The sequence below is a fragment of the Cervus canadensis genome, chromosome 21, assembly GCF_019320065.1.
Source record: "Cervus canadensis isolate Bull #8, Minnesota chromosome 21, ASM1932006v1, whole genome shotgun sequence".
Classification (NCBI taxonomy): Eukaryota; Metazoa; Chordata; class Mammalia; order Artiodactyla; family Cervidae; genus Cervus; species Cervus canadensis.
The window spans coordinates 7962801-7981996 of record NC_057406.1 but is presented as its reverse complement, the minus strand read 5'-3'; the positions used below and the strand labels follow the sequence as shown (position 1 = coordinate 7981996).

Here is a 19196-nt window from a genome sequence, read left to right as displayed (position 1 = left end):
ACTCCTCCAAAAACCCAGTTTTATGCTTAGGTTAACCGAGACTACACAAAAGAACTCTGAGCAGTAGAGAGTAAGGAGAGAGAACTGAATAGGGTCAAACAGTGAAGAAAGGTCAGATAAGGGGAAACCAAAAATGGGCCCCCTGCCCAGGGTGCTGAGTAGGTCAGCGGCGATCTTGTGCGGTTCACGTGTGCGATCTCATTCCACACTTATGACACCTTCTGGAGAAAATGACGCAGGTACTGCATCTTTATGTTATGGTGAAAATATTAAGACTAAAGGAGATTAAGAGCACTGCTTAAGATCATACAGTTCTTTCAACTATCCACAGCTGCTCTCAAGAAAGTTAGTTTATAGATGCTCATTAAAGGAGGTGTTACACGTCTACACTAATTCTTACACAGAATGTCAACTGACACAGATTATAATCACATACGGTTCTCAGTCCAGGACTTCTAGCTTCTTTGATTTCGGTAATATAAAGATCCCAACCAAAGCACTAGGATCCTTGTAGACAGCCACCCAGAAACATTTCTCAAGGGATGCAAGGCTCCTTGTCATCACCCTTCCATCGCTCATTCAGGGTGCCCTGGCCACTACATGAAGTCTATATCATCAGCTACGAGGCCTCCTCAAGTGGAAGAAGGGACCTTCTATCCCTGACCATGAGAACTACTGTGGGAATGAGAGGCTGAGAGCTTTCAGAAGAAGATGGTTATTTCTCAACTTCATTCCTTTGGGATATGTCACAGCCAGGAAGGGAGAAATTGGAAATAGCAGCTTTCACAAGCTGCCAAATCCATGTTCTAGTCCCAGGGGATAATTAGCCAATGAGGCTTTGCAGAGCTGATGTAATGTTGGCAGAAGCTAATGCTTTATGACTGAACATGTAGCCTCTTGATATGTAGCTACAGGGCTAAAAGGGATGACACTCTGGAAAGCAAAGAATGCATCACACCACCACTTAACAATCTGCATCTTAAAAGTAATTTGTAAACTTTAACTAATCTATCTTTATTAAAAATAGTTTACAAGAGCATTTGTTAAACTATAAATTTTCTAAATCTTATTTTATGTAACCCCTTTACTAGGAAAAGAAATTTCCAAACACCTCCAAAGAAAACAGAAGATTTAGAAAGCCTAAAGTAACAAAAGAAAGAAATGAGAAGAAAGGAAAGTTTTTCAAGGATCAAGAAGTCTTTTGTGGTACTTTAGTCCCACTACAAGCACACCAAGTTTAAAGCTGTCTAATGTCCTTATGAATTTTTGAAACTGAGTCCACTGAGACCAGAGCTTTCAGTAGCACCTTGTATCTCACAAAACTTGTCAACCTTCACCTTCAAAAGTACTCTGAGAAGCAGGAGGTAAGAACTCAATGGGCAAGAAGCAGAAGTATTCAAACACTAAACTCTTGGTTTGAGCTTGAGCTTTTAAATTTCAAAATGAATCCTTGCCACTTACTAAAAATTGTTAAGTCCTTTGACTTGAATATACCATAATGATCTCCCAAGGCCTGAGATAAAACTAAGCATATTAAAAATAAAAAAATTAAATCCTCTAATCAATTAGCCAAAACATAATGCTCCCAAATATGTACTAGCTCCTCACTTGAAGCGAGAGATAACTTCTGGTCCAATCTGGGGCAGAAGTATATCTAGTGATAGAGATACAAATACTCTGTAGTTTATATATCTTGACAATTTCACAAAAGCTGAGAATGACTCTTCTCAAAGTGAATGATGGAGAGGGAAAGATGGTACAAAAATCCTTGACCCTCTACATCTTATAAAGGAACTGGAGAGTCATCCTTAGTGGGTTACTAAGGATGTGCTTGCTCTTCGAGAAATACTTGGGTTGGAGAACCTAACACCAAATGTTCCAGTGGCTTTCATCTTCCCAATGTCCCTGATATTTCATGTTTACTTCATTCACTCATTAATGTACATTTATGCAGCAGCTACTGCCCAGCAAACTAGGTAGATGCTAGATGTAAAACAAAACAAAATTAACAATAACAGGTAAAATAAAATTAAAAGTAACAGGTAAGGCCTTCATCGAGTTGATGAAATACTGAGGGAACCACACATTAATCAAACAGTCACATAAGTAAACATATAGTCTCCAAGTATAAATCAAGAAGAGAGAATGAGAGAGAATGAAAATAACCAGAGGGCAGGGGCACGGTAGAGGGGCATCTCTGAAACACTGAGGAGGGAGAGGCGTGGATGGAACGAGGGGCATTCTCTGAAACACTGAGGAGGGAGAGGCATGGATGGAATGAGGGGCATTCTCTGAAACACTAAGGAAGGAGAGGTGTGGATGGAACCTAGAAAGCAAAAAAGAAAAACAAGCAAGAAGTGCCACTGGAGAAGTAGACAGGGACAGATAAAATGAACCACACACATTGAGAAACTCGCCTACTATTTCATGAATACAAATATGGACTTCAGAACTAGGTATCTAAGCTCTTACTCTAAACTATCTAAGCTAGCATATGATCTCTATGCAGGGGACCACATGGCTTTCTAGATTCTCAGACACTTTTCACGTACCGCCTAGGAAATCCTAAGAGTACATCAAAAAATACACTTTTTCCTTCAAATTTATCAAGACTTTTCTAAAAACATTCGTACTAACCACCTTAGTTGAGATTTAATATAATAAATTTAGTAACACTGAGTCAGTTGACTAAAAGCCAAGCTGTAAGGGGATCGTTAGCATAAAACTAATGGAAGATTATTCCCAAACACCTCATGGACTGACTTAGCAGATACAAAACTCAGCTGTCAAGACATTCTGAAAGCTCTATACTACAGAGTTCAGAAGAAAAGGGGGAAAGAGGGAAGGGACCTTTTTTCTTACCAGAGTTAGCAAGGACCTTCACATGGAAAATGTTTCTACTCTAAAGATATACAGGTTTAAATTTATTTCCTACTCACAGAAACCATTTGCTACATCGGAAAAAATTTCTAATGCACGTTTATGGCAAGACATTCAAGAGGTTTTGCTTAGTTTCAAACATATGACGCTGGTTTTGGCCATGGGTGCAGAGTTTGAAATCTTGCTACACTGCAATTCAAAATAGCATCCTTTCTAATCCTCGTGAACAGGTACAAGAATCACTGTTAAAAAGAGGGAAGCTTCAAGGCAAAGGCTAGGGCTTGTATGAAGGGTTAAATGTAGGGGGGAAAGGTGATCCTGATGTAGAGAGGAGATTTAGGACAAGAGCATTTAATTCAGATATTCAGAAAGAGGAAAAGGTCAGAAACGTGTTTAACAATTATGTCACACTGTTCTTGGGGTGGGGGAGTGGAGGATAAAGAGGGAGGGAAAAGGGTAAAAAAGACAGGTAGGCTGTGTAATGGAAGAACAGGACAAGAAACCAAGATAAAACAGACAGCCTGTCAAGAGGTACACTGGGGCATAAAAGTTCACATGGAAATAGTATAATGTAGTGGTGAACAGCATGGATTCTTAAGCCAGGCCAGCTGGGCGCAGTAGCAGCTGTACCACTTACCAGGTGTATGGACAGATTCCTTATCTACTTTACCCCTCAATTTCATCATCTGTAAAGTGGGATAATAAGATATAGCTGTTGCAAGAGTTATGTAATACATGTAAGGAGGTTGGAACACCATCTGGCACATGGTAAATCCCATGTAAGTGTTAGGTACTATTATTTTATTTTAAATATAGTTCTATAGTTTTGATGGAATTTTTACAAATTCTACTTAGAATTCCATACTCTATAAATGTGTTTCTTACATTCTGTGGTTTGTTGTATTTTCCTGTGTGGTCTCTAGTAGTTTTGTTTTTTTTCCCTTTCTTCTATCAAGCCACATATTAAGGACGTTTGCAAAAACGTAAAACAATGACACTATCTTACTAATTTTTATTTTAGAAAATATAGCTATTTTTCTTAAAGTATGTTGTTTATGTTAACATATTAGTGGGTTTCTTACTGAAGTATAGTTGATTTATAACATAGTGTTAGTTCCAGGTCTACAGCAAAGAGATTCAGTTTTACATATACATTTTCCATTACAGGTTATTATAAGATACTGAATATAATTTCTGATCTCTACTTGTTTTTAATGATTTATTTTTAAAATATAAGGCTGTCTTGCCTATGCTTAAGGGAAAAAGTAATTTAAAAATCCCTTCACCTGTGGAGAATTTTAAGTGGGGAAATACTCTAGCACTGGGTTTAGGCATGGTCAGGCCCAAGAAAAGAGTGAGGGTGAGGGAAGAAAACCTCAGGAAGAAAGCTCGGGAACCACGTACAGAGATGGTTTTGCTAACTTAGAGATTGTCTTCCACAACCGTTCTCACACCTTGGAAGTTTCTGTGTAATAAGGCACACTTGCTGACAAGAGATCAGTGAGACGCAGGTGATGTGGGTGGGAAAAAAGTTCACACACTTGGGGTTTTGTTGTGTTTCATTTGTTTTAAGCACTACCTAGCAGTGCTACCTCCTTTTCTCCTTTTGGCTTCCTTCCTTCAAGAGTAATTTTAACTCCAACCTCCTGGTGCCCAAATTAGCCCAGGGTAGTCCAGAGTGTATGAAGGTGAAAGGCAATCAACCTGATTTGTTATATCCAATGGAACATTTTTCTGTTGTACATAAAAGGAAAAAGGCAACAATAGCCAATACAATGTTCCATAAACTTAGAAAAAAAAAATCTTAGAATAATCACACCCACTCATAGGTTTTGAAAAGCAAAGCAACAGAATCATGCAAGTTCAAAAGCACAAGAGCACAGTCTGAATGAAAATGATCTAATTTCACTGTGTAAACTGACTAGATGGAAAAGGGAGATAGACATCATCAACAGAAGTCAGAGTCCCCAAGTTAATTTTTTATTAACAGCTGTTAGCCTGTATTAAAAAAGAGTTTTAATGTAAATATGACTTTAACCTTAAAACAATGAGATAGTTTTACAAGTTTCTGAAATCAATTTTATTGAACTTTAATCTAGATATGATAGGCTCCCGAATTTTAAGCACACAAGTTCAATGCCTTTTGACAAATGTATACACCTGCATAACCACTATGACAATCAAGAAATCTGACATCTCCCCTCGCTGCCCCCCCAAGTGTTCCTATGTCCCTTCGTAGTTATTTTCTCTCTCTGGTCCCAGGCAACAACTGATAGGCTATCTGTCACTCTAGTTGCTGTTCAGTCACCAAGTTCTGTCCAACTCTTTTTTCCTTAGTTTCAAACACAGGACACTGGTTTCAGCCATTGGTGTAGAGTCTGAAATCTTGCTACACTGCAATTCAAAATAGCATCCTTTCTAAACCCCGTGACAAGTACAAGAATCACTATTACAAAGAGGGAAGCATCTACGCAAAAGTTAGGGTTTATATGAAGGATTAAATGTGGGGGAAAGGTCATCCTAGTATCAGTTCAGTTCAGTCACTCAGTCATGTCTGACTCTTTCTGACCCCATGGACTGCAGCACGCCAGGCCTCCCTGTCCATCACTAACTCCCAGAGCTTGCTCAAACTCATGTCCATCCAGTCAGTGATGCCACCCAACCATCTCACCCTCTGTTGTCCCATTCTCCTCCTGCCTCCTATCTTTCTCAGCATCGGGGTCTTTTCCAATGAGTCAGTTCTTCATATCAGCTGGCCAAAGTATTGAAGTTTCAGCTTCAGCAACAGTCCTTCCAATGAATATTCAGGACTGATTCCCTTTAGGATTGACTGGTTTGATCTTCTTGCAGTCCAAGGGATTCTCAAGAATCTTCTACAGCACCACAGTTCAAAAGCATCAATTTTTCAATGCTCAGCTTTCTTTCTAGTCCAACTCTCAGATCCACACATGACTACTGGAAAAACCATAGCTTTGACTATGACATCCCAAAATAGAAAGGAAATTTAGGACAAGAGCATTTAATTCAGATATTCTAAAATAGGAAAAGGTCAGAAATGTGTTTAACAATTACATCACTCTAGAGAAATCTACAATTTGTTCTCAGATTTATTTTTTAATTGTGATAGAATTCACATACTATTCAATTCACTCAAAGAGTAAAATTCAGTAGTTTTTCATATGTTCCTATAATTGTACAACCATCACCACTATCTAGTTCCAGAATATTTTCATTACCCCCAAGAAATCCACATCTATTACCAGTCATTCCTCATCACTGTCCCATCCCCCATCACCAAGCCCTGGCAACAACTAATCTATGTCTATGGATTTGCCTATTCTGGACATTTCACATAAATGGAATTATATAATATGTGGCCTTCTGTGCCTGTCTTCTTTCACTTGGAATGTTTTCAAGGTTCATTTATTACCATTTCATTCCTTTTCATTGTAAGGAGGGAGAAGGCAATGGCAACCCACTCCAGTACTCTTGCCTGGAAAATTCCATGGATGGAGAAGCCTGGTAGGCTGCAGTCCCTGGGGTCACTAGGAGTCGGACATGACTGAGCGACTTCACTTTCACTTTTCCCTTTCATGCATTGGAGAAGGAAATGGCAACGCACTCCAGTATTCTCGCCTGGAGAATCCCAGGGACGGGGGAGCCTGGTGGGCTGCCGTCTATGGGTCACACAGAGTCGGACACGACTGAAGCGACTTAGCAGCAGCAGCATTGTAAGGATATACTACATTTTGTTCATCCATTCATTAAGTGACAGATTTGAGTTGTTTCCACTTGGGGCTATTTTTTTTTAATTTAAATGTTTTATTTTGTATTGGTAACAGCTGATTAACAATGTTGTGATAGTTTCAGGTGAACAGTTAGGGACTCAATCATACACATATGCATCCACTCTCCTCCAAGCTCACTTTGGGTTAAGGTTGCTATGAATGCTTATGGATGAGTTTTTGTGTGGAGCAGTGTCTTCAATTTTCTCAGGTATATACCTAGGAGGACAATTTCTAGGTTATATGGTAACTCTGTTTAACATTTTGAAAAGATGCCAAACTGAGTTTTCTTAATCCTTTTTTTTTTTATTATACATTCCTACCCATTTGTAAGAAATAATTTAGAGATCAGTTTATCCTTCACCCAGTTCCCCCCAATGTTAACAGCTTGCAAAACTATACTGCAACATTACAACCAGGATACTGACACTGATACAGTCAAGATACAGAAAGTTCCATCACTGTAAGGATCCTCCATGGTGACTTTTGACAGCCACAGTTACCTTTCCTCCCAGCATCACCTGCTTCCCTGGTGGCTCAGTCTGTAAAGAATCTACCTGCAATGCAGGAGACACAGGTTCAGTCTCTGGGTGGGGAAGATTCCCTGGAGAAGGAAATGGCAACCTACTCCAGTATCCATGCCTGGAGAATTCCAGGGATGGAGGAGTTTGGCAGGCTATACAGTCCACGGGGTCACAAGAAATGGACAAAACTTAGCGACTAAACCACACCAGCATCACCCCATCTTAGCCCCTGACAGCCATCCATCTGTTCTCTATAATTCTGCCATTTCAAGAATGTTATACAAATGGAATCACATATGTAACCTTTTGGGATTAGGTTTTTCACTTTCCATGATTTTCTGGAGAGTTGTTCAGGGTGTTTTATGTATCAACAGCTTACTTCTTTAAAACACACACACACACACACATACACCAACAGATTGTTTTTCTCTTTCACCTGTTCACCTCCAAAACAAAGTCAATAAAAATAAAAGTATCTGTTGGAACAACACTCCTCAACTTTAATATGCACCTGAGGATCTTGTGAAAATAAAAACTCTGAATACCCATCTGAGGTGGAGCCTGAGATTGTATTCCTAACAAGTTCCCAGATGATACAGATGATGCTGGTCCTTGGAACACACTTTGAGTAGCAAGGTGTTAGAAGTGCTAGCAAGGTTACAGCATCTGTTTGGATAGCCTAATTAATGTTAACACCATAAATTTTCAATACTCTACACAGCCAAATATTTTATCAATTAGTCTTATGGCACTGATTTGAGGAATATAATCTAAATGTTTCTCCTAAGAAAATTAAGGTCAATTTAATTAACACTCAACTCTTCAGCATAAGTACTTCAGTTCCTATCTACAAAGCAAAGATGAGGCAATGTGAGTTTGGGCTTTCTGACAAGGAGTAGAAGAATTGTTAAGAGGATTCTCACACCCACCCTAAAGTCAAAGAAAATGTATTACAGAAATGTACTTTCAAATGGTTAAAACATTTTATATCAACACCATTATTTTATGGCTAAGAGAACTCAGTTTTCTTACCCATCAAAAACTAACAGAAAAAATTTAGTGTTTTTTGTAGGTCATCAAAACTTCAGAAAGGTTCAGCGAATTGTGAGTAAGTTCGTATACAGAGGATCTACAGCTCTGGCAAGAATATGACCTAATACAAACACTGAAGACAAATTTCAATAAATCTTACAAAGCAGAAACAAAGGCAAAAGATATAATAAAAGAAATTTATACAAACTAGACCGGCCAGACGGAATAACCTAGTGGGATGGAGTGCCTCTATAACATTCATTGTTTGGTAGGTGGAGTGCTTTGAAGGCAGAGGTCCGAAATCAACAGTCAAGCTCCTGATCTAAGACACCATACTTTCAGTCATTTTCTGCCTCCCTCAACTACCTACGTGCACATGCTATTTATTATGAGTTTTATTTTAATACACAACAGAAATATATGCTTAAGATACAGGAAAACGAAGAAGAAAAAAATCCCTTATGAAATCCCACTTAACCAGGAACAGCTATTAATATTCTGAGGTATATCATCCCCATAGCCATTTCTTTAGGGTTATATGGATAAATGGCAAACATTTTCTCACATCTTTAAAAAACCTATGACTGCATTAGTACCAATTATGTGAATATATCGTAAGTTATTTAACCAATACTCTACTGCTAAAGCATAGGTTGTTTCTGTTTTTGTTTTTTCTAATTCATGTCAATGTATGACAAAACCCACTGAAAAAAATAAATTAATTAATTAATAAAAAAAAAAGAATACTGCTATGAGCATCCTTATATATAAATCTTACATATCTTTTAAAATATGTTAAAACAAATTTCCTGAAGTACTTCAAGGTTAAAGAAGGTTTTTTTTTTTTTATTAACTTATGAGTTGTCAAATATCAAATGAGTTGTGACAAGTTGTCAGAATATCCAGGAAGAAATAAAAAACTACCTGCATCTAATAGTATTCAAAATCCCAACAACAAAAAAACAACCACAATAACATAAAAAAAATATAGCATTTATTATATACCAAGAATTGTTAGAAGTATTTTACACATGTTAAATCATTTAATACTTACAACAACTTCCTGGGGTTGGTACTAATACTATTAGCATTAAAAAAAAATACCAAACAGATGCAGCAACAGGCACAGAGAGGTTAAGCAATTTGCCCAAGGTCACACAGCTAGTAGCAGTGGCAGAGCTTAAAAAAAAAAAGACAACTTGGATTTCAAAGTCTATTTCTTAAAAACCCCTATACTAGTCTCAACCTTTTTGACATGAGGACTCTTTTACACTGTACAGTTACTGATAATTTTGAAGGGCTTTCGGGTATATGAGTTATATCTATTACTACTTATCATATAATAAGACTGAAAACATTTAAAATATTTATTCTTTAAAAATAGCAATAAACCCGCTATGTTAACATATTTCTATGAAAAAATATACTTTCCAAAATAAAAAATAATAGTAAAAAGTATCATTTTATACTTATTTTTGCAAATCTCTTTAACATACAACTGAGACAGCTGAATTTTCATCCCTGATACTGCATTCAAGCTGTTGAGGTATCATACTACCATGTACATCTGGAAAACTACACAGCACATTCACGAGACACCAAGAGTAAAAAAGGCAAATAACACATAAGTATAAATATATAAGGGCTTCCCCGGTGGCTCAGCAATAAAGAATCTACCTGAAGTGTAGGAAGCGCATGAGACTCAGGTTTGATCCCTGAGTCAGGAAGATTCCCTGGAGGAGGGCATGGCAACCCACTCCAGTATTCTTGCCTGGAGAATCCCCATGGACAGAGGAGCCTGGCAGGCTACAGTCCATGGGGTCACAAAGAGTTGGACGTGACTGAAGCGACTCAGCACTCACACATATGTAAAGAGCTTCCAGCTCACATCCACTGAAGAGGTCTCAGGTGTGCCCAGAGGTCCCGAGCCCACACTCTGAAAACCACCGCACTAGCTACTGCAGTGCGTGCTACACAGGACACCTGAAAGACAAGTTCTCAGGAGCACGCCTGCCTAAAACATACTCCAAATTTTTTGGTGAATCATTTATTCAAGAATTATTAAGTGCATACTATGCAATGGGTACCTTTACAGGTACTGGAAACACAGTAGAAAACAAGACAGAAAAATCCCTACTTTGAGGTGTTTATTTTTTAGGCCAGAAAGACAGCAGTATCCAGTACACAAGTAAACAAATCACATTAGTCAGTCCTCCATATTCGCAGACTCCACATGCACAGATTCAACCGTACACAGATCGAAAATATTCGGGAAAAAACAATTCAGAAAGTCCCCAAAACCAAAACTTTAATTTGCGGCGCAGGCAACTCTTTATATAACATTAACCTTGTATTAGGTATTGTAAGTAATCTAGACATGATTCAAAATGTGTATAGGTTACATGCAAATACCCTACTATTTTATATAAGGGACTTGCACATCCATGAATTTTAGTACTGGGGGTGGGGGTGGGCTGGAACCAATGCCCACCAAGGGATGACTGTATTCTATCAGATGGCAAGCAGTATGAAGACAAATAAAAGCAGAATTTTTAAAAATGGTGGGGGGGGGGGGGTCAGGGAAGGCCTAACTAAAAAAGTGACATGGAAAAAAGTTATGAGGCAGGTGAGGGAGCAGACCATGAGGCTACCCAGCACAGAGTGTTCCGAGCAGAAAGAATAGCCAGTAGGCAAGCCCTGAAACAGGAGCACTGCCCAAGGTCTGCAGGGCCAAGTGAGGCTGGCATGGCTGGGCCGGCAGCGGCCAGGGAAGAGGCGGCGGAGTGCAGTCTGAAAGGTACAGGGCTGGGCTGCGTCTGTGACTGAGAGCCCGTGGCAGGTTCTCAGTGAGCAGGGATACAATCTGACTTTCATTTTACATGGAACATATAAGCCAGCAGTGTTTCAAGTAAAACACCTAAATTTAAACATATTTTCCATCTCTTCCTGTGTGCCTTGAAGCCTCTCTGAGCCTCAGTGTTCCACCCTACAAACGAGAAGATACAGATACCTCAAAGTTGTTGAGAAGATCAAATATTATATATAAAAACACTTTAAAATTACGACACACTATAAAAATTTCACTGCTGAGTTTATTTTCACTATGTAACTGCCACAGACACCTCTTTTCGAGGCCCTCTGTCCTCACCAGACTGCTGCCGCCACCCCACTTACGTGCCTGCCCTGAGATTAAGCGTGCCCCAGCCCCCTAACAACATGAGCTCAGCCCGACACTGCCCTTTGGCTTGGTGAGAGCAAGGCAGAGAATGTTGTTTTTTGTTGTTGATGGCAGAGCGGGAGGTTTTTAATTTTTTCCCCCTTGTTAGTATAAAGAAAATCCTTTCAAAAATAATGCATGTGGTAATCATAAAAGTGAAGTTCCAAAAAAAACAAGACTGTATGAGACTCATCTTTATTTAATTTGGCACGGCTGTAATAAAGCTAAAACTGTGGTTCATGGTCTTGACAGCCTGCCTCATCCAAAAGGAAACAAAAGGGAAGAAGAAAAGACAGAGACAGACAGATGAATTCCAATTCCTTTGATCTAGGCCCTAACTCTAAGGGGACCTCAGATAAATTAACCAGCCAGAGAAAGGGCAGTAAGATGTAGTCCAGAATACTGATGTCAGCATCAGTCTGTCTGCCTACCTGTCTTCTGATATCACCATCAAGGTATGAGATCATCAGCCAGGCTAGAGAAGGCAAGGCAAGAGGGAGGTCCACCAGGGAACCACAGGACCTGCAGCATCTGCCTCTGCTTCCCAGGGGCAAGAGGTGGACACCCAGGCACTGAATTTTATCTCCACCTCCTAAGATGTGAGTTAATCTGAGTAGTTTTGGAAACCCACGATGGAAAAACCCAAAGAAAACCAAGATCTCTGGGGAAAATTATAAACAATCTCCTACATTAAAGGTCTCTGATGGTTTCTCTGTGAGTATGTTTTAGAAAGAACACTGACATGGGAGTAGGTAAATGAATTCTCCTTCTGTGTCGGCCACTAGTTAATCATGTGACTACAGGAAATAAATTAACCTCAACAGGCCAATTTCCTCATCTTAGTTCAGTTCAGTCACTCAGTTGCGTCTGACTCTTTGCGACCCCATGGACTACAGCATGCCAGGCCTCCCTGTCCCTCACAAACTCCCGGAGTTTACTCAAACTCATGTCCATTGAGTCAGTGATGCCATCCAACCATCTCATCCTCTGTCTTCCCCTTCTCCTCCCACCTTCAATCTTTCCCAGCATCAGGGTCTTTTCAAATGAGTCAGCTCTTCACATCAGGTGGCCAAAGTATTGGAGTATTCCTCATCTTAAGGAGAGGACAAAAAAATACCTAAGGTTTCCTTCAAGCTCTAAAATTTCTTAAATATAAACATATATATATATATATATATATATATATTTAAAAGCCTGAACTAATATTTAGAGTATTAGTAGAGCCAAAAGGTAATTATTGCTGAAGGTTCTGGAGTTTTTTACTCCAGAGTGATGTGAACCCAAACAGGTGGTTCCTTTAAGCACTAACGTATCACCAAAAAGGGCACAAGTTGTCTGCTCACCATTTTCCTTTATTTTTATGAATTACTACTCCTCTCACTCTAACCCATACTATTATAAAACATTACAGGTCAGAGACAAACTGTAATGATCAAGGAACCTGAAGTTAAACAAACATACAGGAATTAAGAGTACAGACGTCAGTCAAGGAAAGAGAGTGAATGGACTGAGGGAACATTTTTATACGGCAGCATGTATGCTTCCCTGGTGACTCAGACGGTCAAGAATCCGCCTGCACTGAGGGAAACCCGGGTTTGATCCCCGCATTAGGAAGATCCCCTGGAGGAGGGCATGGCAACCCACTCCAGGATTCTTGCCTGGAGAACTCCCATGGACAGAGGAGCCTGGCGGGCTTCAGTCCATGGGGCTGCGAAGAGTCAGACCCAAGTGAGCAACTAAAGCACATGTATATGGTACACACAAAAACTTTTAAAGGTACATAAAGTGAAAAGCAAACTAACAAAACTTTTCTAAGGGATAAATCGAAGAGGGTACTTAGAGGACTTCAGTGTATATAGTGCTGCATTTCTCAGGTTGGATACTGTGTCCATGGGCCTGTGTGTTCTATATACCCTTGTAATATTTACTGTGTATTCTTTCACAATTACGGGTCATCCCAAAAGGAGAAGGGGGCAGCAGAGGATGAGATGGTGAGATAGCATCACTGACTCAATGGATATGAATCTGAGCAAACTCCAGGAGATAGCGGAGGACAGAGGAACCTGACGTGCTACAGTCCATGGGGTTGCAAAGAGTCAGACACGACTTAGCAACTGAACAATATAATCATAATGAACTTAAATGAGGACTCCACTGTTTTGTGGAGCAAAAAGTCTCTGCCGTCCCAACCTCCCAGCTTCCATCCCTTTTCCCTGAGGCAGTCACTGTTAACAGCTCCTTACAGTCCTTCCAGAGACAGCTCATGTGCAGACAGACAGATCCTTCCAAAGATATCGTGTATGGAGACAAGAGAGGGGAGGTGGGTGTAGGGTGTGGATGGAGTGTGGTGTCTGTGTGTGCGTGAGTGGGTGGGGATGTGCAGATATACACACAAGAGAGATGGAAAAAAAAGACTGACTCCCTAACTGGGCCTCATCACAATCAGGTGTATGTCATGTGATCACACATACCTAAGCACCCGCTTCAGTCCTCTTCTCTACACGGAAACCCACCCCCTGTTGCAGAGTTACACATTAATAAGGAGACCGCATCGGCTGTACGCAGGGCCAGGGCCTGCCTGATCAAAGCCTCGCAGAGTAGCTGTCAAGAGCCAAGCCCCAGCACTCCTTGGTTCTAAAACACACCAGAGTCAGTGCTGTAGCCCAATATCCACTTAGTCTTAGCTCCAGAAACCCCAAATGTCCATCTCAGATCATTAGCTTTCTAATCACACTGATCTAGACAGGGTTCCACACTGGTGACAGGGGCTTTAATCCTCTAATTGTGTCTTGATGAGAACACCTGGGTTCAGCAGCACATCACAGGCTGACAGACTGCACATCCTGAGACGTGAAAAGCACTTCAGTATTGAGAGCTGTGCTTTCATGTGCTGTGGGCAAGGCCTGGCGAAGATACCAGATGGCGGTTAGAGGCTTCATGTCTTAATATGACAACAGATTTTAAACTACTTCGATAAAATCTTGATTTAAAAGGCTTACACCTATTTATTAGGGAAGGTATGTCAAACCAGATTTCTTCATTTAAAATAAAAAAAAAAAAAAATACATGCCAGGAGCCAACACACAAATGAATATGCTGTATTGCTTTTGAGAAGCTAATAATCTAATTAGGCAGACAGGAAAATGATAATTAGTCTACACTGTAAAGGCAGTGCTGCAGAAACAGAGAAGGGCTGATTCTATTGAGAGAGGCTTCACAGAAACATTGCAGCTAACCTGGATCTCAAAGGGTTAGGAGACCACCAGCAGTGAGGAGGATGAAAGTCTATGTAAGCATGCCTCACCAAAATCTCCAAGCTCCAAATACCAAATGAAAGTTGATATAAATATACAGTGTACCCTGGAACTTGGCTATAACATTTGGTATCTTAAAGTTTAATTTAGGGTAAAAATCTTATATCTTGAATCTTGTCTAAATGGCTTTCATTACCTTAAGCATTTCATTAAACAGTAGTTTCACCTATAAAGCCCTATATTCATGGCGATCCAAATACTTTATGCCTGGGAAACTCACTTATGGCTCACATAGTCTAAATTTTGTCTTGACTTTTTTCAGAAAAAAAAATGACAGGCCTTTTTTTTTTTAATTAAAACCTCATAAGAGATGCTTTTTCATTTCCTATCATAGATATGCCTTTCATTTACTATTACAATCCAATATAATGGCTAGAGCATAAGAAAATAGTAACAATTCCAGAAAACAACACAGTGCTAAGGCTTTTGAACATTTAGGAACCACAAGTACTAAAGATATCAGTTTGCTATTACTCCCTTCTATACCCAGTTTCTCTTTTATGAACATACACAAAAGAAAGAGGTTCACATACATGCTAGTCTCTGCAGATCTTTCATTCTACCTGCATCCAACACCCTTGTCAATTTCACCCACACTTGTCTAACATACTACTATCCTTTGAAAGTTTTATGAAGTAGCTGGTCCAACAGATGGGTGGCTAGCCCTACCCAACATATGTCATTGGAAAAATGGCTCTTGGGCAAGACAAGAAAATACTAAGTAAGCCCCTTTCCCTTATCCAGCAAGAACAGTGAGACCCCAGCTCAGAGGAAAGCAAACAATCTTTTATCCTTTATTAAGAAGTTACTGGACTGAGATGATCTGAAGGTAACAAGATGAATAAAGAAGGGAGAGAGAGTCCAAAGGCTAACTTGTACTCCCTAAAATAAAATATGCCCTTGCCCACATACAGCAGAGAACGAGGATACAAAGCATGGGTAAGAAAATCTGAGTCACTTTAACTGGGAACTATTTCATCAAAGACAGATGGGAAATGTTCAGATAAGCACACAATCTTGTTTAGAACACAAAGCTCAACAGATCTGTGGGAGGGAAAGGAAAGGGACATGGAATGCACAGCATATATGAACAGAAAGACTCAACTAATAAATGACTCAGTCAAGGTCATCCATAAAACCAGAAAGAACAGGACGGTAGTGGCGTCTTTCCTTCTTGTCCATACTCTTTCCATAAAGCGTAGCCTGACAGCATCTGATTCGGTCTTCAGATGGATATCTGTGTCTGGCAGCATACTACCTAAGTGCTCCCCGAGGAGAGCAACGAGACCAGTTCTGCCAGAGACAGTATCTGACAGCACCAAGGAGTCTCATTTTCCATCGAGTAAAGGCCAGTGGATGGGAAGAGGTCCCCAAATGCCACTTGTATGAATCTTTCAAGATAGTCTCTGAAACAGGAAAACACTACAGGCTACATTTTAGTAGAAGTCTAAAAATAACCAAAGAACATTCTCTATTTTTAGATATCTAACTTACAAGTTTAAGGACACTGAAAGTAAAAGAAATTATTAAAAACAAACTGGAATTTGTTTTAATGTTTTAAAAGACACTTTTGAATTGGGAAAACTGTTTTCAAGAGAAAGAACCTCAAAAATCCTGCATTCCTTCTGTTGACTGCCTCCTTGCTCCAACTTCCTTCATCTTCAAAACTTAAAAGATTTCCAATCCTACATGTTAACAAGAGCATCCCCCAAAGAACCAAAAGATGATACAGATAGAAGGTTTACCACAAGAGAGAAATTACAGCTAAGGAAAAATGTTAAGACAAGCTTTCACAGAGTCATTTTAACAAGAGTGTAGATTAGTGATTAAACACAGTACTGTACAAAACGGCAAAAGCAATTTCATTATCTTATATTAAAAGCAGCACCACTACAATAACAAAATACCTGATTAAAGAAGACAAGTAGCTTTCCCTTACATGTCTCCCTACTGAGCAGTCTTAAGATCGATAGCATCTAACCCAAAGCTATGTCTGAATATCTAGAATTTGCAATCAAGAGAAAATTATTAATATGTTTTACAATAAAAATCTAAAAATGCAGTACATTTACTGGACAATTTATATTTACCCTCCCTCTGCCTTCCCTCCTCATCTCCATCCAGTCCTAGTGCCAATGTGCCCAAGGTTTTTTAAGAAACCTAAGGCAAAAAGGATTTGCAGGAAATATGGGAATTACCGGACTGTACAGCCATCATTAACATCTCAGGTTCCAGTAGCGTCATGATAGATTCTTCTCAGAAACAACAGCCCACAGATATCATGAAAAAAAAAAAAAAAACAACTCAAAGTCACAGAAGAGGTTGTCTTCAGAGGCTACCGAAGCTTTCATAAATTCAGTCTCACGCCTTATGTTCAAATCAGACTGTGAGAACTCACTCCTCTACTGAGTGCAGTTACCAATTCATCCACCCTTCACGCAAGTCAAGATGGCACAGAGTTGATTTACTGCCGACAGGAAACCAAAAAGCACTCAAGTTAAGACATATGAAGTGTGGTTAGAACAGTAAGCAAGCTCCTCCCCTTGCTATTCGGCTCTGGGGGGAGGGAAGAGAGGTACAGAAAGAGACCTTCAGAAAACAGATCAACTGCTTTTTTGTTTCCCTCTCTTTTCAAGAAGAGAAGATGAGGTTTTGTTGAAAACCTTAGTGTAAGGGACTCTGCTGCTAATGCAGTTTAGAACAGATTAAACATAATCCGAACAACTCAGTCTTATGAAAGACACAGCCCAGTTACTGACCCACGAATGGGAGAATGGATGGGGATGAGGCACATATAAACACATACACACAAATAAATATGTACTGTGAGTTATTTTCTGAAAAAGCGTTCCAACGGCTTTCTCATCTGTGATATTTATAGATAACAGGCTAAGGAAGTTGAATATTTAACTACAGAAGCACAAATATTTCTCCACCCCCTCTCCAATTAAAATATCTGTTTCAAAAAGTCATCTGAATACATTCCAGAGCTATAATCTGTCTTTTCGATCTGCCAACCCCTTAAAAGAGCTCCTTACTTGCGCCTGTGTAAGACATGGGCTGTGTGAACAGACAGCTTACTGGTGTTATTTGACTCTTCTAAAATGCTTTATGATCTGACTGGATGTTTGAAACACATATGAAGACAGTTACAGAAATAAGAGTTTCCCTTTCTTCATAAAGAAATGTCAAGTCGTTTTCCACTAGCACAGAGCAAGATCTGAATAAAAACGAATGTGGACATTTTAACCTTTCACAGCAAAAATGAAAAGAAACTAAAATCCTGTCAAATTATGCAATTTTCATTTATCCAAAATTAAAAACATTCATTCCCTTCATGGCACATTTTACTGATAGTCTTAATAAGGATAGTAAGATGTCTTTTAGCTTATCTGATTGACTTTTAAATAGCTGAAAACTAGAAATCCATTTTTGGTATGGTTGACTAGAAGGCCTCCGTTTTTCTGGTTAAGTGACAGCCTGTATCTTGAAAGCCTACTGGGGGAACCAAGCCCAGCAAATGCCTTAATGCTCACATAGTCACACAAATGATAAATGAAAGTGCTGAGAGGCCTTAAAAGAGAAAACAGTCTCAGAATGACTGAGGGCAATACTGTGTTACTAGAAGAGAGTGAGCAACGCAGATTTGGGGTGGGGGAGTCTGTGGAGGAGAAAAAAAAACTTCCTTTCTTTCCCACTCCAAGAACATCATGTTTAAAAGAAAAGCCAGAAAAGCTCTATATAGAGCTGTGGGAATGACTCAACAGGCAGCGGAGCGGCAGCCACTGTGGGCTAAACGCTGCTCTGGGAAGAGAAGCATTCTCACTGGCCCCTTCTCTTCACCAAGCTCTCAAATTGTGTTATGAAAAATGGGTAAATTCTCTGGTCAGAGGTTACCAACGAAAGGAAAAGAATCCCGAACAGCTTGAGTCATCCCTGTGTCCCTATGTGGGCTGGACAATTTGCTATGTGAGGGTTTTTCAAATGAGACAAGTTCTCACAGTTCTGTACTTACAGGAAAATAAATACAAACTTTAAGATTCCAGCAGAGAAGATGGTAGGAGGGGCACAGGGCTATTTCCCTTCTGCCAAAACTTTTCTCAGAACGCAACAACCGTCCGTATTCCAGCCCCGCAGAGATACAGAGCTGATGGTCACGTGCTGGTAGTAACATGAACAATCACAGTTCAACTGATCCGTTAACTTTTCACAGCAACTCCACAGTCACTTATTTCATCTGCACTTTGGGATAAAAGGAGCTAAACAAAAAGTTTTTAAAACAGAAATCAAAAAAATTAATCTTAAAAAAAATAAAAGAAACCAGTAAGCAACATCATCTTTGCCTACCGCCAGGATTTTGCATTCACCCAGAAGAGTAACAACACAGCATGAGACTCACTGGGAAAACTGCATTTAAAACAGGTGTCACAATTTCTAAACTCTG

The 19196-nt window shown here is 39.6% G+C and overlaps 1 protein-coding gene across 1 annotated transcript in view; it reads right to left on the bottom strand.

The window, feature by feature from the left end:
- MRTFA (myocardin related transcription factor A) overlaps positions 1-17754 on the bottom strand; it is a 103230-nt gene extending 85476 nt beyond the window's left edge. Inside the window, exon 1 of the mRNA XM_043440464.1 lies at positions 16951-17754. Within this exon, the coding sequence (XP_043296399.1) occupies positions 16951-16996 (46 nt within the window). The 5' untranslated portion in view covers positions 16997-17754. The remainder of the gene's footprint in view (positions 1-16950) is intronic.
- Between the last annotated feature and the right edge of the window lie 1442 nt (positions 17755-19196).